The 23,901-nt window shown below is 42.2% G+C and overlaps 1 protein-coding gene across 1 annotated transcript in view; it reads left to right on the top strand.

Annotated features, from left to right (window-relative positions):
* LOC124605932 overlaps positions 1 to 23,901 on the top strand; it is a 136,863-nt gene that overhangs the window by 100,475 nt on the left and 12,487 nt on the right. Inside the window, exon 6 of the mRNA XM_047137890.1 lies at positions 11,174 to 11,329. Coding sequence (XP_046993846.1) covers positions 11,174 to 11,329 — 156 coding nt within the window. The remainder of the gene's footprint in view (positions 1 to 11,173; positions 11,330 to 23,901) is intronic.

Below are 23,901 nucleotides of genomic sequence, written 5' to 3'. Positions count from 1 at the left end.
AACATGCTGATTCTCCACCACCAAAGGCAGCAACAACAATTCCTTCGGCGGGAAAGGTCATGGCATCAGTGTTCTGGGATGCGAAGGAGATTCTGTTTGTAGATTATCTCCCCACTGGGCAAACGATTATTGGAGAATACTATGCTAAACTCCTGGACAAATTGCAACAAAAGATACGCGAAAAAAAGCCAGGTTTAGCAGGTAAGAAAGTCGTCTTCCATCAAGACAATGAGCGCCCGCACTTATGTGCTGTCGCCATGGAAAAATTACGCCAAGTAAGCTATGAATTGTTGCCACACCCGCCTTAGTCAACTTGTATGGCTCCGTCATACTTCCATCTCTTCCCAAAACTGAATTTTTTTTGGATGGACGAAGATTCACTTCAAACGGAGAATTGACAGCCGGAATTGATAACTATTTGGAGGCCTGGAAGAAACTCATTTTCGAGATGAGATCAAGGCACCGGAACATCGTTGGACCAAGTGCATTGATCTACAAGGAGACCCCATTGAAAAATAAAAAAAGTTTCAGCGAGGTAAGTACTTTTTTTCTATTCCGTTCCGAGAACTTTTCAAACCACCCGCATATATTATTTGGGATATTTCATTTTACCAGCTAATATACTCAGAGATTTGGCTAATATAGTGTGTAGCTAATTTACCCATTTTTACTGCAACCCATCGCACTGTTTTGTACGAGCACGGAGTGAGTTAGTGAAGCATTAGTGAAAATAAAGCAAATCAATTTTTAATCAGGCTGCCAATCTCCGAGTTTTGAAAAGGCACCGTTTTTGTACTGGTTTTGAAACAGAACAATTTGTTCCTCTCCAGGACCTAGAAAGTCGAATGTAATATTTTACATGAGTGCACACGGAGAAAGCATTTTCTATTGCATTTTAGCGACACTTCGTAGTACCCATTTTGTAACCAGAAAAGAAAAAATGTACAAGGGTCTTTGGACTAAACCGTCAGATAGCTGCAGTTGGACGTTCCCATTTCAGGCACCGCCACCTTGCTGTGTTAGCAATCGTATGTAGTCACCAGAGATAAATAAATTGTACCAAAAATCGTTAGTGACATAAGTGGTTTGGCATAAGCACACGTGACAGTGTCATTTCAGAATCAAACAGGAATACATGCACAAACCCTCGACCAAAGAAAGACAGGAATCACACTTTCAATAAACCACAGCTTTGGTTGCGTATATAAACATCTCACCACGACAAGTTTCGGCCATTGGGGAATTCTCAACTATTCAGCGATCATTGCCAGCATCATCATCAACCATTTGACGTATCCCACAGGAGCAAGACCTCCACTAGACTTTCAACATGCAGCTACACGCTCTTGTAGTGCCCCTGCAGTCTCTACAGCGCAATCCACCCACCTTCCGTTATGTCCGCGGCTCGTGGTCTTTCGGTAGCGTTCTCGCTTCCCGCGCACGGGGTCCCGGGGTTCGATTCCCGGCGGAGTCAGGGATTTTCTCTGCCTCGAGAAGACTGGGTGTTGTGTGTCTTTCATCCTCATTCATTCGCAAGTCGCCGTAGTGGCGTTAAAGAACTTGTGGACCGCCCGCGAAGGCTTTCCCGCCCACCAATGCCATACGCTCATTATTCATTACCTTCCATTATGTCGTCGTCTTGGTCTTTCTTATCTCTTTACACTAAAGTGACAAAACGTCATGGGATAGCGATATGTGCATATACAGATAGTGGCAGTATCACGTACACAAGGTATAAAAGGGCAGTGCACAGGTTTCCCACGTGATGGTTGTCACATGACGAGAACTAACAGACTTTGAACGGGGAATGGTAGTTGGAGCTAGATACATGGGACATTCCATTCCGTAAATCGTTAGGGAATTCAACATTACGAGATCCACGGTGTCAAGAGCTTGCCGAATATACCAAATTTCAGGCATTACCTCTCACCACGGACAAGGCAGTGGCCCACGGTCTTCACTCGACGGCCGAGAGCGGCGGCGTTTGCATAGCGTTGTCAGTGCTAACAGACAAGCAACACGGCATGAAATACTCGCAAACATCAATGACGAACGTCTCCGTTAGGACAGTGCAGGGAAATCTGGCGTTGTGGGCCATGGTAGAAGAGGACTGACACGAGAGCCTTTGCTAACAGCACGGCACCGGCTGCAGCGTCTCTCATGGGCTTGTGACCATATTGGTTGGGCCCTAGATGATTGGAAAACCGTGGTCTGGTCAGACGAGTCCGATTTCAGTTGGTAAGGGCTGGTGGTAACGTTCGAGTGTGGAGCAGACCTCACAAAGCCATGGTTCCAAGTTGTCAGCAAGGCACTGTGCAAGCTGGTGGTGGCTTCATAATGGTGTGGACTGTGTGTAGATGGAATGGTCTGGGTTCTATGGTCAAACTGGACCGATCATTGACTGGAAATGGTTATGTTCGGCTACCTGAAGACCTTTTGCAGCCATTCATGGTCTTCACGTTGCCAAACAACAACGGAATTTTTATGGATGGCAATGCGTCATGTCACCAGGTTGTTTGTGATTGGTTTGAAGAACATTCTGATGAATCCCATCGAACTTTTATGGGATATAATAGGTCAGTCCATGCACACAATCCTGCACTGCCAACACTTCCGCACTTACGGACTGCTGTAGGGCCGGCCGGAGTGGCCGTGCGGTTCTGGGCGCTACAGTCTGGAACCGAGCGACCGCTACGGTCGCAGGTTCGAATCCTGCCTCGGGCATGGATGTGTGTGATGTCCTTAGGTTAGTTAGGTTTAATTAGTTCTAAGTTCTAGGCGACTAATGACCTCAGAACTTGAGACGCATAGTGCTCAGAGCCATTTTTTTTTTTTTTTTTTGACTGCTGCAGAGTCAGCATGACTCAATATTTCTGCAAGAGACTTACAACGACTTGTTGAGTCCACGCCACGTCGAGTTGCTGCACTACGCTGGAAGGAGGTCCGACACGATATTAAGAGGTATCCCATGACTTTTTTCACCTGAGAGTAAATCTGGAAAATCGCCTCCCTGGCCTCTCTACCATCCATTCGGCTGCATACTTCTCGTGCCCACCTCCATTTCATCTTCACTACAGTCATGATTGTGTCTGACACTCCGGTCTATTCCCTGACGCTTTTCTGTATTTGCCTATCTCTCCTAATAATTCCCAACAATACCGCGCGGGATTATCCGAGCGGTCTTAGGCGCTGCAGTCATGTACTGTGCGACTGGTCAGGGCGGAGGTTCGAGCCCTCCCTCGGGCATGTGTGTGTGTGTTTGTCCTTAGGATAATTTAGGTTAAGTAGTGCGTAAGCTTAGGGGCTGATGACCTTAGCAGTTAACTCCCATAAGATTTCACACGCAATTCCCAACATCCTTCTCTCTGATGCTCGCTGAGAAACCCTCAGTTCTTTCATCACGTCTCTCTATAAACAGTACTGTTTAGTTTACCAAAAACATTCCATTCGATTTTTACTCTCCCGTTTTTCTCTTTTTCTGAGTTCTTCATTTACCAAAAAATACAAAATATCGTCAACTGCTTTTGTACATTAATTGTTCTTTTCCTTTTCGAGGTGTTGGTTACATATTATACTGCCAGACAAACAAATTGAAGCACCCAAGAGGGGAGGAAGAAACAAAATGAAACTTCACAGGTTTGGAGAGTATGTGATGTTACTCCAGCGATTGCTAAATCGAGTCAGATTTGCAAAGAACTTGGCAGTAGGAGCCCAGTTACCAGTATCACATTGCGCTTCCTCCGGTTCGGATGCAAGCGCTGACTCTGTTTGGAAGGGTGTCGTGTAGCCGTTATATCGTCTTCTGATACAAGCTGTCCTACAACTTAATATTCTGGATACTGCCACTGGAATGAAGTGGCGTCTGAGCTGGTGTCACACATATTTTGTGGGGACACACCTCGGGATCTTGCTGGCCACAGTATTACCTTAACAAAATGCAGTGCAGTTGCAGTTTTATCCGTGCTAGGCAAAGATATAAATTTTCCATCGACTCCCAAGCGTTTGCCTGTGATTGATTTTACTAGCTGTAATGAACAGGCTATTTCTAAACTACCTCGTGATGTTGCAGAGGAGGCTAGGAAGGTGTGCTGACAAGGGTACACCCACCCAAAACTGATATCACTTAGAGTTGATCCAGGTATTGTCATTTTACCTGCGGACATGGACAATGCTACCATTGAAACTTCCTGGCAGATTAAAACTGTGTGCCCGACCGAGTTCGAGTCTCGGTCGGGCACACAGTTTTAATCTGCCAGGAAGTTTCATATCAGCGCACACTCCGCTGCAGAGTGAAAATCTCATTCTGGAATGCTACCATTGTTTTGGACAAACAGCGGTTGTCGGCGATGTCACCAGGCTGCATTCCCGTAAGTTAAGTAATCAACGGGAATGCAGCTTGGTGACATCGCCGACAACCGCTGATTTTTCGACGGAAGAACGCCCTGGCATTTTCAAGACAAAACAGCAGCAACTAAGCGCTGTGCAAGCGAATTTAAAAACTCAGTTTTCAGAGAAACTCCAGAAAGATAACACTCATTCACACTTGCCGTTTTTCAACAGTAAAACGCTTGTAACTTGTCCACACGTTCAAATGATGCAGTGTTTACTGTCTGATTCAGAGTATCATAGGATCGCTGTTGACCCCCCAAAAAGTTTTAAGAGAAAGACTAACAGCCTCCTGAAGAAAAGTTACTTCTCACAAGAGACTATCAAGAGTTTCAGTTCTTAATTGTGCTGTTCCCCTTGGTTTATGGCCTCCCTGAAGCCCACGAGGAACGTGTTCTTCTTCATCCGATTGTGAGTAACGTTGTTACTCCGACATATCGTGTGTGGACCTTGGCACTCTGTTAAGCCCAATTGTAAGTCGGTGGGAATACCACACTAAGAACTCGGCGGATTTCTTACGTCGATTAGAGGGAATACGTTTGAATAACTGATATTCTTGCAAGTTTTCATGTTGTCTCTCTCTCTTCACTCGGATTCCCCTGTCTGATTAGTTGCGGTTCACTGAGGTTAGGTTTGCTGCTGAGTTATTGAACCTATTTCTACATGTGTTGACTGCCACTTACTTTTTGTTCAATGACTAGTACTAGGAACAGACAAAGAGGAGTTCCGATGAGAAACTTCTTGTCTCCTGTTATTGTCAGTTTGCTTATGCAAGATTTCGAGGAATGAGCCTTGGACTCGTCGGCTGTAATACCGGCGTGTTTTTTTTTTTCATATATGTAGATAATACTTTTATTATTTGGCCTCATGGCAGAGACAATGTGAACAGCTTCTAAGAACACCCGAATTCAGTCCACCCGAACATTCGTTTCACGATGATGGTAGGAAAGGCTGGCAATCTTCATTTCCTAGATGTGCTGGCCAAGAGGAAGATGGATAGTACGTTGGCACATGCCGTTTATAGGTAGCTGACTTGTATCTGCAGGCTGATAGTTGCGAGGACCCGGCTCAACGTAAAGGAATACTTCGTACCTTGGTTCACAGGCCCCATGTCATCTCGCACGCTGAGAGTTTGTCAGCTGAGTTAGACCATCTCGAAGTCACCTTTCGACAGAATAGTTATAGTGAAAGACAAATTATATGTGCGTTGCACCATCGACCAATTGAGGGACAGGGTGAGCGATGATAATACCGAGGTAGCTCCAAAGTCTACGGCCTGTTTGCCTTACGCAGGGAGCATTTCGAACAGGATTCGTCGTATTTTGCGGAAATATGATGTGATGTGTGTTTTGCGACCACCATCTAAGGCCAGGATACTTTTAGGTTCCATATAGGATGATCTTTGTTTGTATAAGGCGGGTGTCTATCGTAATCCATGCAGTTGTGACCTAAGATGTATTGGTCAGACTGTCGAGACCGTGGAGGACCGGTGTACTGAGCATAAGCATCACACACGCCTACAACAAAAGACCAAATTCTTCATTGCAGAACATTGTCTTGGCACCGATCATCCTTTGGAATATAACAACACCTAGATTCTGGCATGCACTTCTAGCTAATGAGATAGTGTTATTAAGAAAAGCGTTGAAATTAAATTAACAAGTAACCTTATAAACAGAGATAATGGTTTTTGTTTAAATTCTGCATAAAATCTTGCTCTCTAACTTGTCGAAAACAGAGGCAAGTAACCTTATAAACAGAAATAATGGTTTTTGTTTAAATTCCGCATAAATTCCTGCTCTCTAACTTGTCAAAAAAGAGAGGCGAGTGACCTTATAAACAGATATAATGGTTTTTGTTTAAACTCTGCATAAAATCCTGCTCCCTAACTCGTCAAAAAACAGAGGCAAGTAACCTTATAAACAGAGATAATGGTTTTCGTTTAAACTCTGCATGAAATCCTGCTCTCTAACTTGTCAAAAAACAGAGGTGCATAGTTTTGCTACCTCGTTCGTTGATTATTAGTTTCACTATCGATTACTTCTGATGTCGGTCACCTTTTGTTTGTGATACGTGAGCCGACGTTTGTAGTTGAGGGTGTAGCGTCGGCACCATCTGATACGCCTACATGCTACTGCGACTTCTCCTGGTACGTGCATGGAATAGAGAAAAAGAACTTACGAGCAGGGAAAAACAGCTCTCAGTACTGCTCCTGCTTCCGACTACGCCACACAGCGTATTTCACACAGTTAAGTGAGTGCATACCATGGAAACCGTAGCGTCTCTTCTAGTACTTTACTGTTCTCCAGCTGAAGAATCTGAAACACCCGTCTCGTGAAACTCGAATTCCTTGTTACTCTATGGAGGAGAAAGTTCATTACCAATATTTTTCCTAATTAAATTTCTGAAGCTAGTTATATAATTTTTCTTTTCGCCTGGCTGATGTGGCGTGAGGATAAGTGTATTTATATTTAAGATATATGGTTAGATTACAGCTTCACATTAAGTTGGCATGTAATAAGTTATTTCCAGTACTGTCATTAAATATTTTGTAGTATTGATTTATGATTTAATAAATACCACTACTTAATCAATAGAAACAAATCTCTCTCTCCCTCCGTGCCTCTCTCTCTCTGACACTCTTTCTCTCTATCTCTCTCTCTCTCTCTCTCTCTCCCTCTCTCTCTCTCTCTCTCTCTCTCTCTCTCTCTCTCTGACACTATCTCTCTCTCCCTAAGTCATAGAAAGAATATAGAATATATAACAAAACACTTAAAAAACTTAGAGTAGTGTAATTAAATATCATATACAGCTTTGCATAATCAATGTAAACACTTTTCAAAATTATTAGTACAATTATTATAATTTTATATTGAAAAATTAAAATTATCTGTAACATATATGTAGTATACTTAACTATTTATTAGTACATTTCATAAAGTTAATAAATAACTGAACAAAAATAAATGATATTATATTATTTTGTAAAAAAGGATAGGAATGAATAATATTACGTACATTATAATAATATTTATGTAATTGAAAGAAAAATTTATCTTTTTTTCTTTACTTAGATCTTCGCTTGGTCATCTAGTGCAGAGTATGCCGTTCTTAAATTTTTTATATTCTTTTTTTATTTGTTATTTCTTAACGTTTAATTACTTCTTATTTATTACTACAAGTATTCCTATTTCCACTAACTTTTTATTCTTGCTTATACATCCATTGGTGTTGTTGTTGTGGTCTTCAGTCCAGAGACTGGTTTGATGCAGCTCTCCATGCTACTCTAACCTGTGCAAGCTTCTTCATCTCCCAGTACTTACTGCAACCTACATCCATCTGAATCTGTTTAGTGTATTCATCTCTTGGTCTCCCTCTACGATTTTTACCCTCCGCTCTGCCCTGCAATACTAAAATGGTGATCCCTTGATGCCTCAGAATATGTCCTACCAACCGATCCCTTCTTCTAGCAAGTTCCGCAACAAATTTCTCTTCTCTCCAATTCTATTCAATATCTACTCATTAGTTATGTGATCTACCCATCCAATCTTCAGCATTCTTCTGTAGCACCACATTTCGAAAGTTTCTATTCTCTTCTTATCTAAGCTATTTATTGTCCACGTTTCACTTCCATTCATTGCTACACTCCATACAAATACTTTCAGAAACGACTTCCTGACACTTAAATCTATACTCGATGTTAACAAATTTCTCTTCTTCAGAAACGCTTTCCTTGCCACTGCCAGTCTACATTTTACATCCTCTCTACTTCTACCACCATCAGTTATTTTGCTCCCCAAATAGCAAAACTCCTTTACTACTTTAAGCGTCTCATCTAATCCCCCCAGCATCACCCGATTTAATTCGACTACAGTCCATTATCCTCGTTTTTCTTTTGTTGATGTTCATCTTATATCCTCCTTTCAAGACACTGACCATTCCACTCAACTGCACTTCCAGGTCCTTTGCTGTCTCTGACAGAATTACAATGTCCTCAGCAAACCTCAAATTTTATATTTCTTCTCCATGGATTATAATTCCTACTCCGAATTTTTCTTTTGTTTCCTGTATTGCTTGCTCAATATACAGATTGAATAACATAGGGGATAGGCTACAACCCTGTCTCACTCCCTTCGCAACCACTGCTTCCCTTTCATGCCCCTCGACTCTTATAGCTCCCATCTGGTTTCTGTACAAATTGTAAATAGCCTTTCACTCCCTGTATTTTACCCCTGCCTCCTTCAGAATTTGAAAGAGAGTATTCCAGTCAACATTGTCAAAAAGCTTTCTCTAAGTCTACAAATGCTAGAAACGTAGGTTTGCCTTTCCTTAAACTATTTTATTTGATAAGTCTAGGGTCAGTATTATCTCATGTGTTCCAACATTTCTATGGAATCCAAACTGATCTACCCCGAGGTCGGCTTCTACCAGTTTTTCCATTCGTCTCTAAAGAATTCGTGTTAGTATTTTGTAGCCGTGGCTTATTAAATTGATGGTTTGGAAATTTTCACATCTGTCAATATCTGCTTTCTTTTTGATTAGAATTATTATATTCTTCTTGAAGTGTGAGGGTATTTCGCCTGTCTCATACATCTTGCTCACTAGATGGTATAGTTTTGTTAGGCCTGGCTCTCGCAAGGCTGTCAGTAACTCTAATGGAATGTTGTCTACTCCTGGGGCCTTGTTTCGACTTAGGTCTTGCAGTGGTGTGTCAAACTCTTCACTCAGTATCGTATCTCCCATTTCATCTTCATCTACATCCTCTTCCGTTTCCATAATATGTCCTCAAGTACATCGCCCTTGTATAGACCCTCTATATACTCCTTCCACCTTTCTGCTTTCCCTTCTTTGCTTAGAACTGGGTTTCCATCTGAGCTCTTGATATTCGTGCAAGTGGTTCTCTTTTCTCCAAAGGTCTCTTTAATTTTCATGTAGGCAGTAACTATCTTACCTCTAGTGAGATAAGCCTCTACATCCTTACATTTGCCCTCTAGCCATCCCTGCTTAGCCATTTTGCTCTTCCTGTCGATCTCATTTTTGAGACGTTTGATACGTCCATTATTTATCACTAAATATATGAAAGACTTGTTAAAATGAGTTTTCCTTTATCCAGCAATTTCATATGGTTATCAAGTCTGTTTGAAATTAACAGACATATTTAGCACCAAAATATTTTGAGCCATCAGAAAAACGAATATTATTATTTGAAACAGTTATTTATTAATTTGGAATTAAATTAAGGATTTTCAATGGAAACTATAAAACTTTTATGTGTGTTTTCCTTTCACACCAAACAAACGTATGGTTGATGAAATTACTGATAGCAATTAAATTTCTTTAGTGTAAGTAACGTCAGCTCCTTGGTGTGACCAAACTGATACTGCCTCTCACTATGACTATTTTAATTAATGGTTATTTGTAGTAGTTTCAGATTATATGAGGCAAATAAGAACAAAGTAGATGTACTGTAAATTATAGACAAAAAGAGTTTCAACATGTAACTTGCTAGTGAAGTATTTCACTTACATTGACTTTGTTCTGTACACATCAGAATACTTTGAATATTTATTATATATCGTTGCTTTCTGTTTTTTTTAAATTTAATAGAAATAATTTTGTTAGTATTACTGAATTAGAATGTTTTGTAAAACAGAGATATTTTATGATACTTTATAAGTATTAAAGTCGATTGTGAAATAATTAATTTATGTCAATGAAAATAACATTTTTGTATATTAGCACCTCATCTAGCCTTTATCAAAATTTTAGCATTTAACTACTCATCTGATTGAAGCTGATTTACAATTAATACACACTTGATGTGCCATAATTATTTTAGTTATATATTAAGATACCTAGTGCTTCAGTTAACTATTTATTCTTTAGGGGATAATTTCTAAAGTATGGCTTTAGTTTGTTTAGTTTCATGTCAAGAAGGGACAATATATACCCATATGGAACCTGAATAAGTTTCAGGGTATTATACTGAATAATGCACAGACAGTTAAATGTTAATTTTATGAGATTGAAATTGTTTGTAAGTGTATAATTTATTAAAGCTTCAATAGAATAGCATAGTATAAAGTTAATTATTTCTTCTTCTGTTTTAATTTTATGTTTTACAAGGTTACTGTACCAGTCACTGGTATTTTTGATTGTCTGCTGTATTTTAATCATGAGAATGTAGCACGATCATTAGTCTCTTTATTTGGGGAGCGGTCCCTTTCCAAAGGGTCTCGCTGAAGCCTTCACAAACACTAATTATGCTTCCAACCTTGTACAAAAACAAATCTCCTGTGCCTTATCTTTCCAGTCTCCCACCACCTCACGAAGTCCTACCGTCCAGCCACAAAGGAGCATTCCCCTCGTAACTCAGTAGCATCCAGGACTGCAGCAACTGAATTACATTCTCCGCCAGGATTTCGACTACCTCTCGTTTTGCCCTGAAATGAGAAATGTCCTGCCTACTATCCTTCCCACCCCTCTCACAGTGGTATTCTGCCGTCCAACGAACCATCCATGATTGGAGTGCTGACACATTATCTGCGCATCCAGTATTGCTGGCAGCTGATGGGCTAAGCATTGGCATCATATCAACCTGTACCGCATCAAAGACAGCCTGAAGATGACGCAATGAAGCGTTGAAACTGTTAGTGACAAAATAAATTAAATCATAAGGACGGGTGTAGGTGTTTTTATTTATTTTTTGTCACGATAGTAAACGGCCGTCTTCCAGAGACCTCCTGCTAAAAGGATGAACATACAAAATAAATTGATGTTGATGCAGAGCGACCGGCTGTCCAGCTCGGCCTACAGCGGCACCTGGCTGCAGGGCGACGTGCGTCTTCGGAGGGCGCTGCTGCTGCTGACGTCACGTGCCGTCCACCCCCTCACTCTAACCGTGGGCAAGACCTACACGCTCTCCAGGCACACCTTTCTCCAGGTAACACTCTGTCATTATCGTCTCGTCTTGCATTGTCGCTCAAATGAAATGTATACCCAATTCTTCCCTGCTGCTATGATTCCAGAATGTCGAGAGGATTGAGAAAGTAAAATGTGTTACAGTATACCACATGAATTGCTTCCCGTGGACCCCAAAGACAGGGGTTTCTGAGACGTTGAAAGAAGTCAACGATGTACTTTTTTTTAAGTGTAGTAAAATTGACGACTTCATCCAGCAGCATCCTTTTATCATCAGTTGGTTGATATAGGGCTCTTCCAAACTTCTACACACTGAATTAGCTTTGAACAATCTAACTTGCCATGCTTGTTTTTTTTTATCTTATCAGTTCATTTTCCATTAGGCAGTCGTCTAGATCTTTCCTTACAACAAAGATTCCAACGTAGCACCTTCCTAGTCCATCTCCCACCATTTGATCTCGCTGTATCTCCATCCCAGCCATCTCCATTTCAGTTTCGTCAACAGTCCTCAAGTACTGTCATTTCTATTACTCATTTGTTTGTCTTTCGGTCCGTGTCTTTCCGCTAAACGCTTGAAAACCATTAGCTCTTGAACTGTTAGAGCACTTAACGTCCACATTTCATTTCTGTAAATTATTACTAACATTATGCAATGGTTATGTTTTCCATGTAAGGCAAATGGGGAATATACTTCTAAATACGGCATTTAGTTTCCTAAATGAACTTGAGCTGTTTATACTCTCCTGTTTGCTTATTTAGCTGTCCATACACATTTATTTTCAAATGCCCTAAGTACATAAATTCATCGATTGTTTCTATAACTTCGTCACGAATTTTTATGTTTTTCCTGCCGGCATACTTAGTGGACATAGTTTTACTCTAACTGTAATTAATTTTATGGACCTATCGTCAAACTTTCACTGTCCATTTCTCTCATCCTTCGGTTAAGTTCTTCTTGATCTGAAGTAAACAAAACAGCTTCATCTGCAAATCAAAGGTGGCTCAGATAAGATCCGTTTCTGTGTATTTCTTCTCCATACAATTTTTGATACTATCGTAACGTCTTCCAAGGTTGTACGAAATGGCTTAATGTTATCAAAAATCGTAATCAGAGACTAAAGATCTGTGGTTCAATCTCAAAATGATCCTAGGATATTGTTCACTCACTCATAGCTTCTTTCGTTTCAGCCAATGACTTGTATACATGAAATACGCCGACTTGTACCGTAGTTCGGAGTCCTTGTTGAACTGTAGGTCCCTCCATAGATGCCTAGTTAATTCAGTTCAGAGGAACATACCACATCTACTTCTACGTGATTACTCTGCAATTCACATTTAAGGGCCTGTCAGAGTGTTCATCGAACCACCTTCCAGCTAATTTTCTACCGCTCCACTCTCTAACAGCACGCGGGAGAAACGAACATTTAAATCTTTCTGTGCAAGCTCTGATTTATCTTATTTTATTATGACGACCATTTCTTCTACGTAGGTAGGCGCCAACAAAATATTTTTACTCTTGGAGAAGAAAGTTGGTGATTGAGGTTTCATGAGCAGGTCCTGCTGAAGCGAAAAACGCCTTTGTTTTAATGACTCCCATCCCAGTTTGTGTATCTTATCCGTGGCACTCTCTCCCCTATTTCGCCATAATACAAAACGAGCTGCTCTAGTTTGAATTTTTCGATGTCCTCTGTCAGTCCTATCGGATGTGGATCCCCCGCCACACAGCAATACTCCAGAAGAGGACTTACAAACGTAGTAGGGGCAGTCTCTTTATTAGACCTGTTGCATTTTCTCAGTGTTCTGCTAATAAATTGTAGTCTTTAGTTATGTGTAATTGTAATGCCTAAGTATTTAATTGAATATTAAATTTGTGTGATTTATCGTGTAACCGAAATTTAGCGAATTCCTTTTAGTACTCATATGAATGACTTGCCACTTTTCTTTATTTACACTCAACTGGCACTTTTTGCACCACATAGATATCATCTGCATAACATTTTGCAATTCGCTTTGATCACTGATGACTTTATCAGTCGTTAAATGACAGCATCATTTCCGAAAAAAATCTAAGATGGCTACTCAGATTGTCTCCTAAATAGTTTATGTAGCTTGAGAACAGCAGAGGCCCAATAACAGTTCCTTGAGAAACGCCAGATATTACTTCTATTTTATTCGTTGTCTTTCTGTCGATTATTACGATCTGTGAAATCACGAATCCAGTCACACAGCTAAGACGATACTAAATAGGCACACAATTTGATTAGAAGTCGCTTGTGAAGAATGGTGTTGAAATCCATCCGGAAATTTAAAAATATGGAATAAGCTTGACGTCCCCTGTCAACAGCACTCATTACTTCATGATGACAAAAAACTAGCCGTATTTCACAAGAACGATATTTTCTGAATCCTTATTGGCTCTATGTCAACATATCGTTTTCTTCAAAGTAATTCATAATGTTCATTCATACAGTATATGTTCCAAACCCTACAGAAAATCGACGTTAGTGAAATGGGTCTGTAATTCAGCGGTTTACTCCTATTTTCTTTCTTGGGTATTGGTGTGAATAGTACAACTTTCCATTCTTTGGGTACAGATCTTTCTACGAATGAGCAGTTGCATAGGATTGCTAAATATGGAGCTATTGCATCAGCATACTCTGAAAGGAATCTGACTGGTATACATCGTGGACTGCACTTCTTGCCTTTATTAAATGTTTTAATTTGCAGCGCTACACCGAGGATACCTACTTCTAAGCTACTCATGATGGCAGTTCTTCTTGATTCGAATTCTGAAATATTTACTTCGCCTTCTTTTGTGAAGGAATTTCTGAAAATTGTGTTTACTAACAGTTCCCTTTAGTGACACTGTCTTCAATAACATCATCATTGTTATCGGGCAGTAAAGGTATTGTTTGCATCTTGCCGTGGTGTACTTTCCACACTACCAGAATTTCTTTGCGTTTTCTGCAAGATTTCGAAAGAGAGTTTCGTTGTGAAAACTGTTAGATGCATCTTGCATTGAGGTTCGTGCTAAATTTCGGCTTCTTAAAATTTCGTAAATCTTGGTAATTTTGCGATGTTTCAATTTGGTATGTTTTTTTCGTTGCTTCTGCAACAGTCTTCTGATTTGTTTTATGTACCATTGTGGATCAGTACCAGCTGTAATTTATTTGGTATATATTTCGAAATTGCTGTCAATGCTGTTTCTCTGAATTTAAACCACATCTGGTCTACCCTTACATAGATCGGAAGGAGTCGAGACTGTTGTCATGCGAATGTTTACCTGTTTCTTAAATAGGTGTATGATGCATTAATTTTTGGAGGCTTTGGATATTACGATGTTCAGTCTAGTTACAGTAACTTGGTGTTCCTTAAACCCTGTCTCTGTCATCATTTTCCGTATTTGTTGCTAAGAGATCAAGTATGTTTTCGAAATCATTTGCACGTCGGGAGAGCTCTTGAATTAACTGTTCAAAATAATTTTCTGAAAAGGCCTTCAGTGCGATTTCGGAAGACGCTTTATGCCTACCATGGACTTTAAACATGCATTTCTCTAGAATGCCGTGGGTAGATTGAAGTCACCATCAACTATAATTTATAAGTGGGTACCCATTTGGAATGAGACTCAAATTTTCTTTGAACTGTTCAGGAACTGAATCATCTGAATCGGGTCTCGATAAAAGAAACCAGTTATTAATTTATTCCGGCTGTCAAGTATAACCTCTACCAATACTAATTCACAGAAACTCTCCACTTCGATTTCACTACTAGGTAAACTACATATGATAACAATAAACATTCCACCACCTACTATATTTAATCTATCATTTCTGAACATGGTTAGATGCTTTGTACAAACTTATTTCCGAACGTTTTCCGGCTTTAACCAGCTTTCTGCACCTGTAACGATTTGAGATTCAGTGCTTTGTATTAGAATCTGGAGCGCTGGCTCTTTCCCAACACAGCTACGACTGTTTACAGCCACGATATTGACTGTTATGTCTACCCTCTTCCTGTACTCACCCTGCACACTTTGAAACGGAAGCCCTTTCTGCACTTTCTCAAGACTCTCTAACCTTAAAAAACCGCCCAGTCCCCACCACACAGCCGCTGCTAACTGTGAAACGGCTCTCTGTGTGTAGTAGACTCCTGACCTATGTAGAGGAACCTGGAAGCTTACCACCCTAGGGGGCAAGTCGAGGAATCCTTAACCTACACGGTCACAGAACCATCTGAGCCTCTGATTCATACCCTCCACTCAGCTCTGTACCAAAGAAACACAGTCGGTTCTGTCGACAGTGCTACAGATAGTGAGCTCCACCTTCATGTCACGAGCTAGACTGGCAGTCTTTATGTGAATCTTCAGGTTTTGGCGGCGCAAAGACTGTTCCTTTAAGTTTCGGGTGTGCAGCCGCAAGAAATCTCCTTCTCCTAATATTTCGGATGTATACCTTCGAGCCATCTTCAGCGTGAGTAGCAAGACTGTTGCTCCAGTTTTTTTTCTTTACTGTTATTTTAAAACCTGTACAACAGGCAGACTGTCAGCAGCATTCTACGCTGCTCTTCAGCCATAGAATAAACAATGAGAAAAACAGAAAGAATACACATAAGTTACATAACGGCGGGTTATAAAACGGTAGACACATAAATACAAACACGGAGCCGATCACACTCGATGATAAACCACTCTACAAACTGTTGACACGATGCACAAATACTGCAGATGTCGATGGCACAGGTGAATGATGGAGTGTGACATCGAACACTGAACACTAAACACGACAGCACACACGAGACACTGATGGCGATGATCTCCGGCACACGAATGTCCACGTAGTGTGTGCGAGTCCGAGTCCGGGGACCTGCCAAGAGGGGAAGAAGGGTGAGGGGGGCGGGAAAGGGGAGAACAAAGATGCCAACGAGATGGGAGGAGGAGTAGAGGGACAGGGGAGGGGAAGCCCGGGGGAGCAGTGGGGAGACATTGAGGAGGGAGGGAAGGGGGAGAGAAGGGAGGGAGGGTGCCCAAAGGAACAAACACAGGAAGGGGGAGCGAGGATCAAAGTTGGTAGGAGGGGTAGATGGATGGGAGGAGGACATCATCAGGGAGGGGGAGCTGGCAGAAGCCACCTTGGGAGAGAGTAAGGAGGGTGGAAAGATGGAGAGCAGGTGGGATGTGGGAATACAGGCGTGGCAGCGGGTGGGGGTGGGAGAGGATGGGGGAGACAAGCGGGTGAGGAGGATCGAGTTTACAGGAGGTGTCTTTCCAGTGCCCGCTCCGTCCCTTTGTACTCGTGTATCGGGCGACTGCGCATGCGGCCACAGATGCAAATGCGCCAGAGACGTTGGTTGGTCGCAGAGACGTGCATAATGCGCGAGTTGTATCTATGACTCTGTAGTCGATCTGTGTTGGCATATTGATATATCATTGTGAGCTACACTGTGATGACGTCTTTGTGAGTTTATTACAGCAAGTGCCGGATTCCATGATTTATCAAGATTGAAGCCACTATCTCTATTAATTAAATTCGTCGTCAAGTGAATTTCAATTGCCTCCTTCACTATCGAGTCCCAAAAGGATTGTGTAGTTGCCAAAATTTCGACATTGTCATACAACATACTGTGACCATTATCAATACAGTGCTCTGCCACTGCCGTCTTGTTAGGTTGTAAAAGTCGTGTGTACCTCCGCTGTTCTGTACATCTTTCTTGAACAGTACGAGTTGTTTGTCCGATGTAAGAAAGGCCATATTCACATGCAATTTTGTAAACTCCAGGTTTTTGGAGCAGCAAGTCATCTTTGACGGAGCCCACGAGTGCAGCTGTGTTGGGTGGAGGACGAAAAATCACTTTTACTTTGTGTCTGCCGAGAATCCGTCCTATTTATGATGAGAGGCTACCCACATATGGCAGGAAGGCCATCGATTTAAAGGTTTCTTCATCTTCATCTGCTTTCTTTGTGGCCACTTTCGGTTTCATTTTCAGTGCCCTCTGTATTTGTTGTGGAGAGTACCCATTGTCTTCAAATACTCTTTGTAAGTGGGAAAGTTCATCTTGCAGACTGCTTTCATCAGAAATAATATGCGCTCTGTGGGTCAAAGTTTGGAGAACACTCATTGTCTGGGCAGGATGGTGGCAGCTATTTGAACGTAAATACAAATCGGTGTGCGTCGGCTTCCTATACTCTTCATGTCCCAAAGTGCCATCCTCTCTGTGCCAAACCAAAACATCCAAGAATGGAAGGCATCCCTCCTTTTCAGTTTCCATTGTGAACTTTATTTGATCGTGGAAGGAGTTCAGATGTCTTAAGAAGTCTTGCAAGTTGTCTTCACCATGGGGGCAAACTACAAAGGTGTCATCAACATACCTCCAGAATACCGTGGGTTTCAAGTCAGCAGATTCAAGCGCCTTCTCCTCGAAGTCCTCCGTAAATAAATTGGCCACCAGAGGGGCTAAGGGACTACCCATGGCGACTCCGTCCGTCTGTTCAAAAAATTCGTTGTTAAATAAGAAATATGTAGAGGTCAGAAGATGTTTAAATAAAGCTGAAATCTCTTTGTCAAAACTTGTTTCAATAAGTTGTAGAGATTCTGGAAGGGGAATCTTTATAAATGAAGACACCACATCAAAACTATCTAATATATCAGACGGGTTCATTTTCAATGATTTCAGTTTACTAATGAAGTCAGCAGAGTTTCTTATGTGGTGAGTACATTTTCCCACAAGAGGCATCAACAATGATGCCAAATGTTTGGCAACGTCATAGGTCAGAGAGTCTATGTTACTCACTATGGGGCGTAGAGGAACATCTTTCTTGTGGACCTTTGGTAGTCCATAAAGTGTAGGAGGCACCGGACCACTTGGTTTCAATCTCCGAACAACTTCTGGTGGAAGGGAGAATCATTCAGAAGCGAAACAGTTTTCTTCGCCACTCGATTAGTGGGATCCCTGCTGATCTTCCGGTACATGCTGTCACTCAATAAATTGTACATTTTATCATGGTATTCGTCCCGAGACAGTAAAACAGTAGCATTACCTTTATCTGCTAGGAGTACCACCGTCTGAGTATCCAGGCGAATCTTGCGTAGAGCAGCCCTCTCTGCCACAGATATATTGCTCCATTGTGGGCGAGCCTTCATAATTGCACGGCATGTTTCACGTCTTATTGCCTCTGCTGAATCCGAGGGAAGTGGTCGAATAGCTTCTTCCATGGCGCTGATAAACGAAGGCAATGGCAGAACCTGTGGCGTGGGTGCAAAATTCAGTCCCTTACTCAAAACCATCATCGTAGCATCGTCCAAATCTCTACCTGTCATATTAATACCAGGGCGTCGAATAACAGTTTCTCGCTGCGATGTCGTCTTCAGTCGACTAAATTTTGCAGTCTGTTGGGATGTGTCCACCTCACAAATCCAGTCTGATTTGGCCCAAGTTGTACCATCAATCCAATTCCAAGAATCATAGAGTATCTCCACAGACATCCTCAGGTGCAGGCGATAAAGTTCTTCAGAAACCAGGTCTAATTTTCGGCGAGTAAAGTGGATCCTCTCCTTAACAATAGCAGAACCAGCTTTTGGTAAAATCTTATTCATAGACGTCGTTTTTATAAAATGTACTAATCTGGCAAACTTCGGAATTATGCCCTGGTCACGGCACCTTAGTAAAAAACTTAGAGCTCAGTAATCTTGCTTTCAAGTGTCGAAGCTTATCCAGTCGTTGAACACACATAACCATCTCCTCCATACAGAGGTACTTGATGTGAATCATCAGGTTTTGGCGGCGCAAAGACTGTTCCATTAAGTTTCGGGTGTATACTGTCGAGCCACCTTTAGAGTGAGCCGCAAGACTGCCGCTCCAGTGCTCGCTTCGTCCCTTTATACTCGTGTATCGCGCGACTACGCTTGCCGCCACAGATGCAAATGCGCCAGAGACGTTGGTCGGCGGCAGAGACGTGCATAATGCGCAAGTTGTATCTATGACTCCACAGTCGATCTGTGTTGGTATATCGATATATCATTGTGAGCTACTCTGTGACGATGTCTTTGTGAGTTTATTATAGCAAATGCCGGATTCCATGATTTATCAAGATTGAAACCACTATCTCTATTAATTAAATTCTTTGTCAAGCGAATTTCAATTGCCTCCTTCACTATCGAGTCCCAAAAGGATGATGTCCTTGCCAAAATTTCGACATTGTCATACAACATACTGTGACCATTATCAATACAGTGCTCTGCCACTGCCGTCTTGTTAGGTTGTAAAAGTCGTGTGTACCTCCGCTGTTCTGTACATCTTTCTTGAACAGTACGAGTTGTTTGTCCGATGTAAGAAAGGCCATATTCACATGCAATTTTGTAAACTCCAGGTTTTTGGAGCAGCAAGTCATCTTTGACGGAGCCCACGAGTGCAGCTGTGTTGGGTGGAGGACGAAAAATCACTTTTACTTTGTGTCTGCCGAGAATCCGTCCTATTTATGATGAGAGGCTACCCACATATGGCAGGAAGGCCATCGATTTAAAGGTTTCTTCATCTTCATCTGCTTTCTTTGTGGCCTCTTTCGGTTTCATTTTCAGTGCCCTCTGTATTTGTTGTGGAGAGTACCCATTGTCTTCAAATACTCTTTGTAAGTGGGAAAGTTCATCTTGCAGACTGCTTTCGTCAGAAATAATATGCGCTCTGTGGGTCAAAGTTTGGAGAACACTCATTGTCTGGGCAGGATGGTGGCAGCTATTTGAACGTAAATACAAATCGGTGTGCGTCGGCTTCCTATACTCTTCATGTCCCAAAGTGCCATCCTCTCTGTGCCAAACCAAAACATCCAAGAATGGAAGGCATCCCTCCTTTTCAGTTTCCATTGTGAACTTTATTTGATCGTGGAAGGAGTTCAGATGTCTTAAGAAGTCTTGCAAGTTGTCTTCACCATGGGGCCAAACTACAAAGGTGTCATCAACATACCTCCAGAATACCGTGGTGGGCCTCCTATTGGCCGCCGGAAAGTCTTTCACTACCAGCCACAACTTGGAATGACCTGCAACTTGACCACTGGTCAGGATTCAACTTTAGTGCGGGTAGTACCCAGGGCAAACACTGTAGTGAACCAGTTGGGAGACATGTGGGTCATGCTGGATGTCCCTCGGATTATCCTGTCTGCCCGAACCCCCCCCCCCCGCCCCCTCCCACAGTGATGCCCACTGGCAACAGCCTCAAGATGTGTGACCAAAGTCAATACCACCTGGACTTGTGAGCAATAAGTCACCAGCTCAACTCGCATCTGAACACAGCAGTCACAGTTCATATCCATATTAAAGACAGCATGATAAATACACAGACATGTACGACATACAGGAGTTGAAGCAGAGGAGACGTGACGAAATTTTAAGTAAGTCAATTCCCAGTACTCTAATGGGCTGCTGCTGCTATGACAGTTAGCATTTGGCTGAAAGATCTAACTGCTATCAAGTGGCTCTTGAAACACAAAACAAATGGTTGGTGCTATTTAAACATCGGTTCTGTGCAGTAAACAGTCAATAAGGCGTAGAACTGTGCCTGATAAATATACAAACACACTCGGAATATAGGAGCTTGAGTTAAAGAACACTAACGAAATTTAAAATAAGTCACTTCTAATGAGAAGCTGTGTCAGCTCGCAGTACTCTAATGTTCTGCTGCTGCTGTGAGAACTACCTTTCGACAACATTCAGTAACATCATGCCTATGAAAACACTGTGGTGGTCAGCCTTTGAGGAAAGCTTATCTTGCTCATTGTTTACAGTGCTGAAATTAATTACATTTCTTGACGAAAAATGAGATTCATTGATATCAATGTAACTTAGAAAACGTACACACCATCGCCAGTTAGTAAACTATTAGAGTTGTGATTCTCTGTAGCAGGTAGAATGGCGACAGAGTTCATTAGGGCTTTTCGTATTTAGTGTTGTTACCCGACCTAGTAGGATATGTAATGAGTGTGAACACATCAGATACTGAGTGATCTCTGTGGAGGAGATGTACTCGTCAGAGACAGCATTATGAGCATGAGATTTTGCAATGGATCTCGTTGTGGGTCACCGTTTGGCCTGCTGGTCGAATCGTGCAATAACCTGAGTTATAGGACATCAGGAAGAGACAGTCGCACAATGATGAGCTGCATGGGAGCGTGGTGGCAGGCATATTCGTCGTCGAGGTTCTGGTCCAATACGTCTGACCGCCACATGGAGAATCCCCATATTGTGCACCGGCCACATCGTGACCTCTTCATATCTGTGCCAGTCATCCAAGAGCCGGTAATTCGACTTCCTCCAACACTCTGTGTCACGCTCCGTGAATGATCAGAGATCGATAGTATAAATGGTATCGGTCATTTCTACAAAAAAAAAGATTATGTTACAAAAGGGTGTCCCATTACAAGTGAAGATAAAATCGAGGTCAAAATCACATAACGCTTTATAAATAATAGTAACGTTTTCAAGAAGTGACATATATCTACATGAACTTTCTTCTTTCCCTCTTTCCTGTTTAACTCGAGAAGTTTAGCCTTCCTTTTTCCATGATCAAAAGTGATCACTAATTTCTCAGGAAGGAGTTGAAACTGTCGCTTCACATGGTACTTCTCCCATCCCTACCAACTAGCATTACAAAACAGACACTGACAGCAGGCCGGATTGCATTTCAATGAAAAATTAATATTCTTCGCACTGTGACCTGGAGCGTAGGTGTTCAACCGATTTTAGTTTTGAGGACGTTAACGTCTACTTAGCCATTTTCCTCTCACTAATATTGTCCTACCACGATCTCCAAAGAGACTTCGACACCACCAACACTAACAACACGAAGTATGCAGGCCTGTCTTGCATCGCCGTCGCGAGTATCGATAACAAACGATCGATGTCAGCGGAGGGGTGGAGGGGGAACTGCTGGCTGACAGCGCCCACGGGCAGGTGGTTTGGGCACTCACGGGAGTCCGCACCTACAATAGCGCTTTCGCCCACCCAAGCACTAGAGTGTACACTGACTTAGCAAATGTCATGGGGATAGGCATCTAATATAGCATGGGGGCCCCTCTGTCCCTGTATACTGCAATGAGACGCAGTGGAAGTGAGTCTACAAGTCCCTGGTCCACTTCTCGAAGCAGCTGACCAAATTGTTTGAAGAACGGCAGCCAATTCTGGTCTGTTCATGGTTGCAAGACATGTAGCATGGAGCACAAATATCTTCGATGTTCAAATCTGGGCTCTGGGATGGACATCTCAGTCTTTGGAACTCCCCTAGACGTTCCTGGAATCATTCTTGACCCAACTCGCTTTATTTGTTCATGAGACCCAGAAAATATTAGATACAGGCTCCCGGTAGATGCCATTTTCCTTGGCTTGCTGAAGGCGTTAGATGCAGTTCCGCACCGTCGCCTGATAAACAAAGTAAGAGCCTATGGAATATCAGACTAGCTGTGTGGCTGGATTGAAGATTTCTTAGCAAACAGAACACAGCATGTTGTTCTCAATAGAGAGACGTCTACAGACGTTAAAGTAACCTCTGGCATGCCACAGGGGAGTGTTATGGGACCACTGCTTTTCACAATATTTATAAATGACCTAGTAGATAGTGTCGGAAGTTCCATGCGGCTTTTCGCGGATGATGCTATAGTATACAGAGAAGTTGCAGCATTATAAAATTGCAGCGAAATGCAGGAAGACCTCCAGCAGATAGGCACTTGGTGCAGGCAGTGGCAACTGACCCTTAACATAGACAAATGTAATGTATTGCGAGTACATAGAAAGAAGGATCATTTATTGTATGATTATATGATAGCAGAACAAACACTGGTAGCAGTTACTTCTGTAAAATATCTGGGGCTATGTGTACGGAACGATTTGAAGTGGAATGATCATATAAAATTAATTGTTGGTAAGGCGGGTGCCAGGTGAGATTCATTGGGAGAGTCCTTAGAAAATGTAGTCCATCAACAAAGGAGGTGGCTTACAAAGCACTGGTTCGACCTATACTTGAGTATTGCTCATCAGTGTGGGATCCATACCAGGTCGGGTTGACTGAGGAGATAGATAAGATCCAAAGAAGAGCGGCGTGTTTCGTTACAGGGTTATTTGGTAACCGTGATAGCGTTACGGAGATGTTTAGCAAACTCAAGGGGCAGACTCTGCGAGAAAGGCTCTCTGCATCGCGGTGTAGCTTGCTGCCCAGGTTTCGAGAGGGTGCGTTTCTGGATGAGGTATCGAATATATTGTTTCCCCCTACTTATACCTCCCGAGGAGAACACGAATGTAAAATTAGAGAGATTCGGGCGCGCACGGAGGCTTTCCGGCAGTCGTTCTTCCCGCGAACCATACGCGATTGGAACAGGAAAGGGAGGTAATGACAGTGGCACGTGAAGTGCTCTCCGCCACACACCGTTGGGTAGCTTGCGGAGTATAAATGTAGACGTAGATGTAGATGTCATGGAAGCAATGTGGTGGTGTGTTATAATCTTGAAACACCGTAGAACCGTCAGGGTGTGGAAAGGGCAAATATGGATGGTCTCCGGGCACCTCAACATACGGCGGATCGTTCAAATTCCCCTCCAGAAAAACTAGGGGGTCCATTCCA

The sequence above is a fragment of the Schistocerca americana genome, chromosome 3, assembly GCF_021461395.2.
Source record: "Schistocerca americana isolate TAMUIC-IGC-003095 chromosome 3, iqSchAmer2.1, whole genome shotgun sequence".
Lineage (NCBI taxonomy): Eukaryota > Metazoa > Arthropoda > Insecta > Orthoptera > Acrididae > Schistocerca > Schistocerca americana.
Note: the sequence above shows the minus strand (reverse complement) of the source record. Positions and strands in the feature narration are given on the sequence as shown.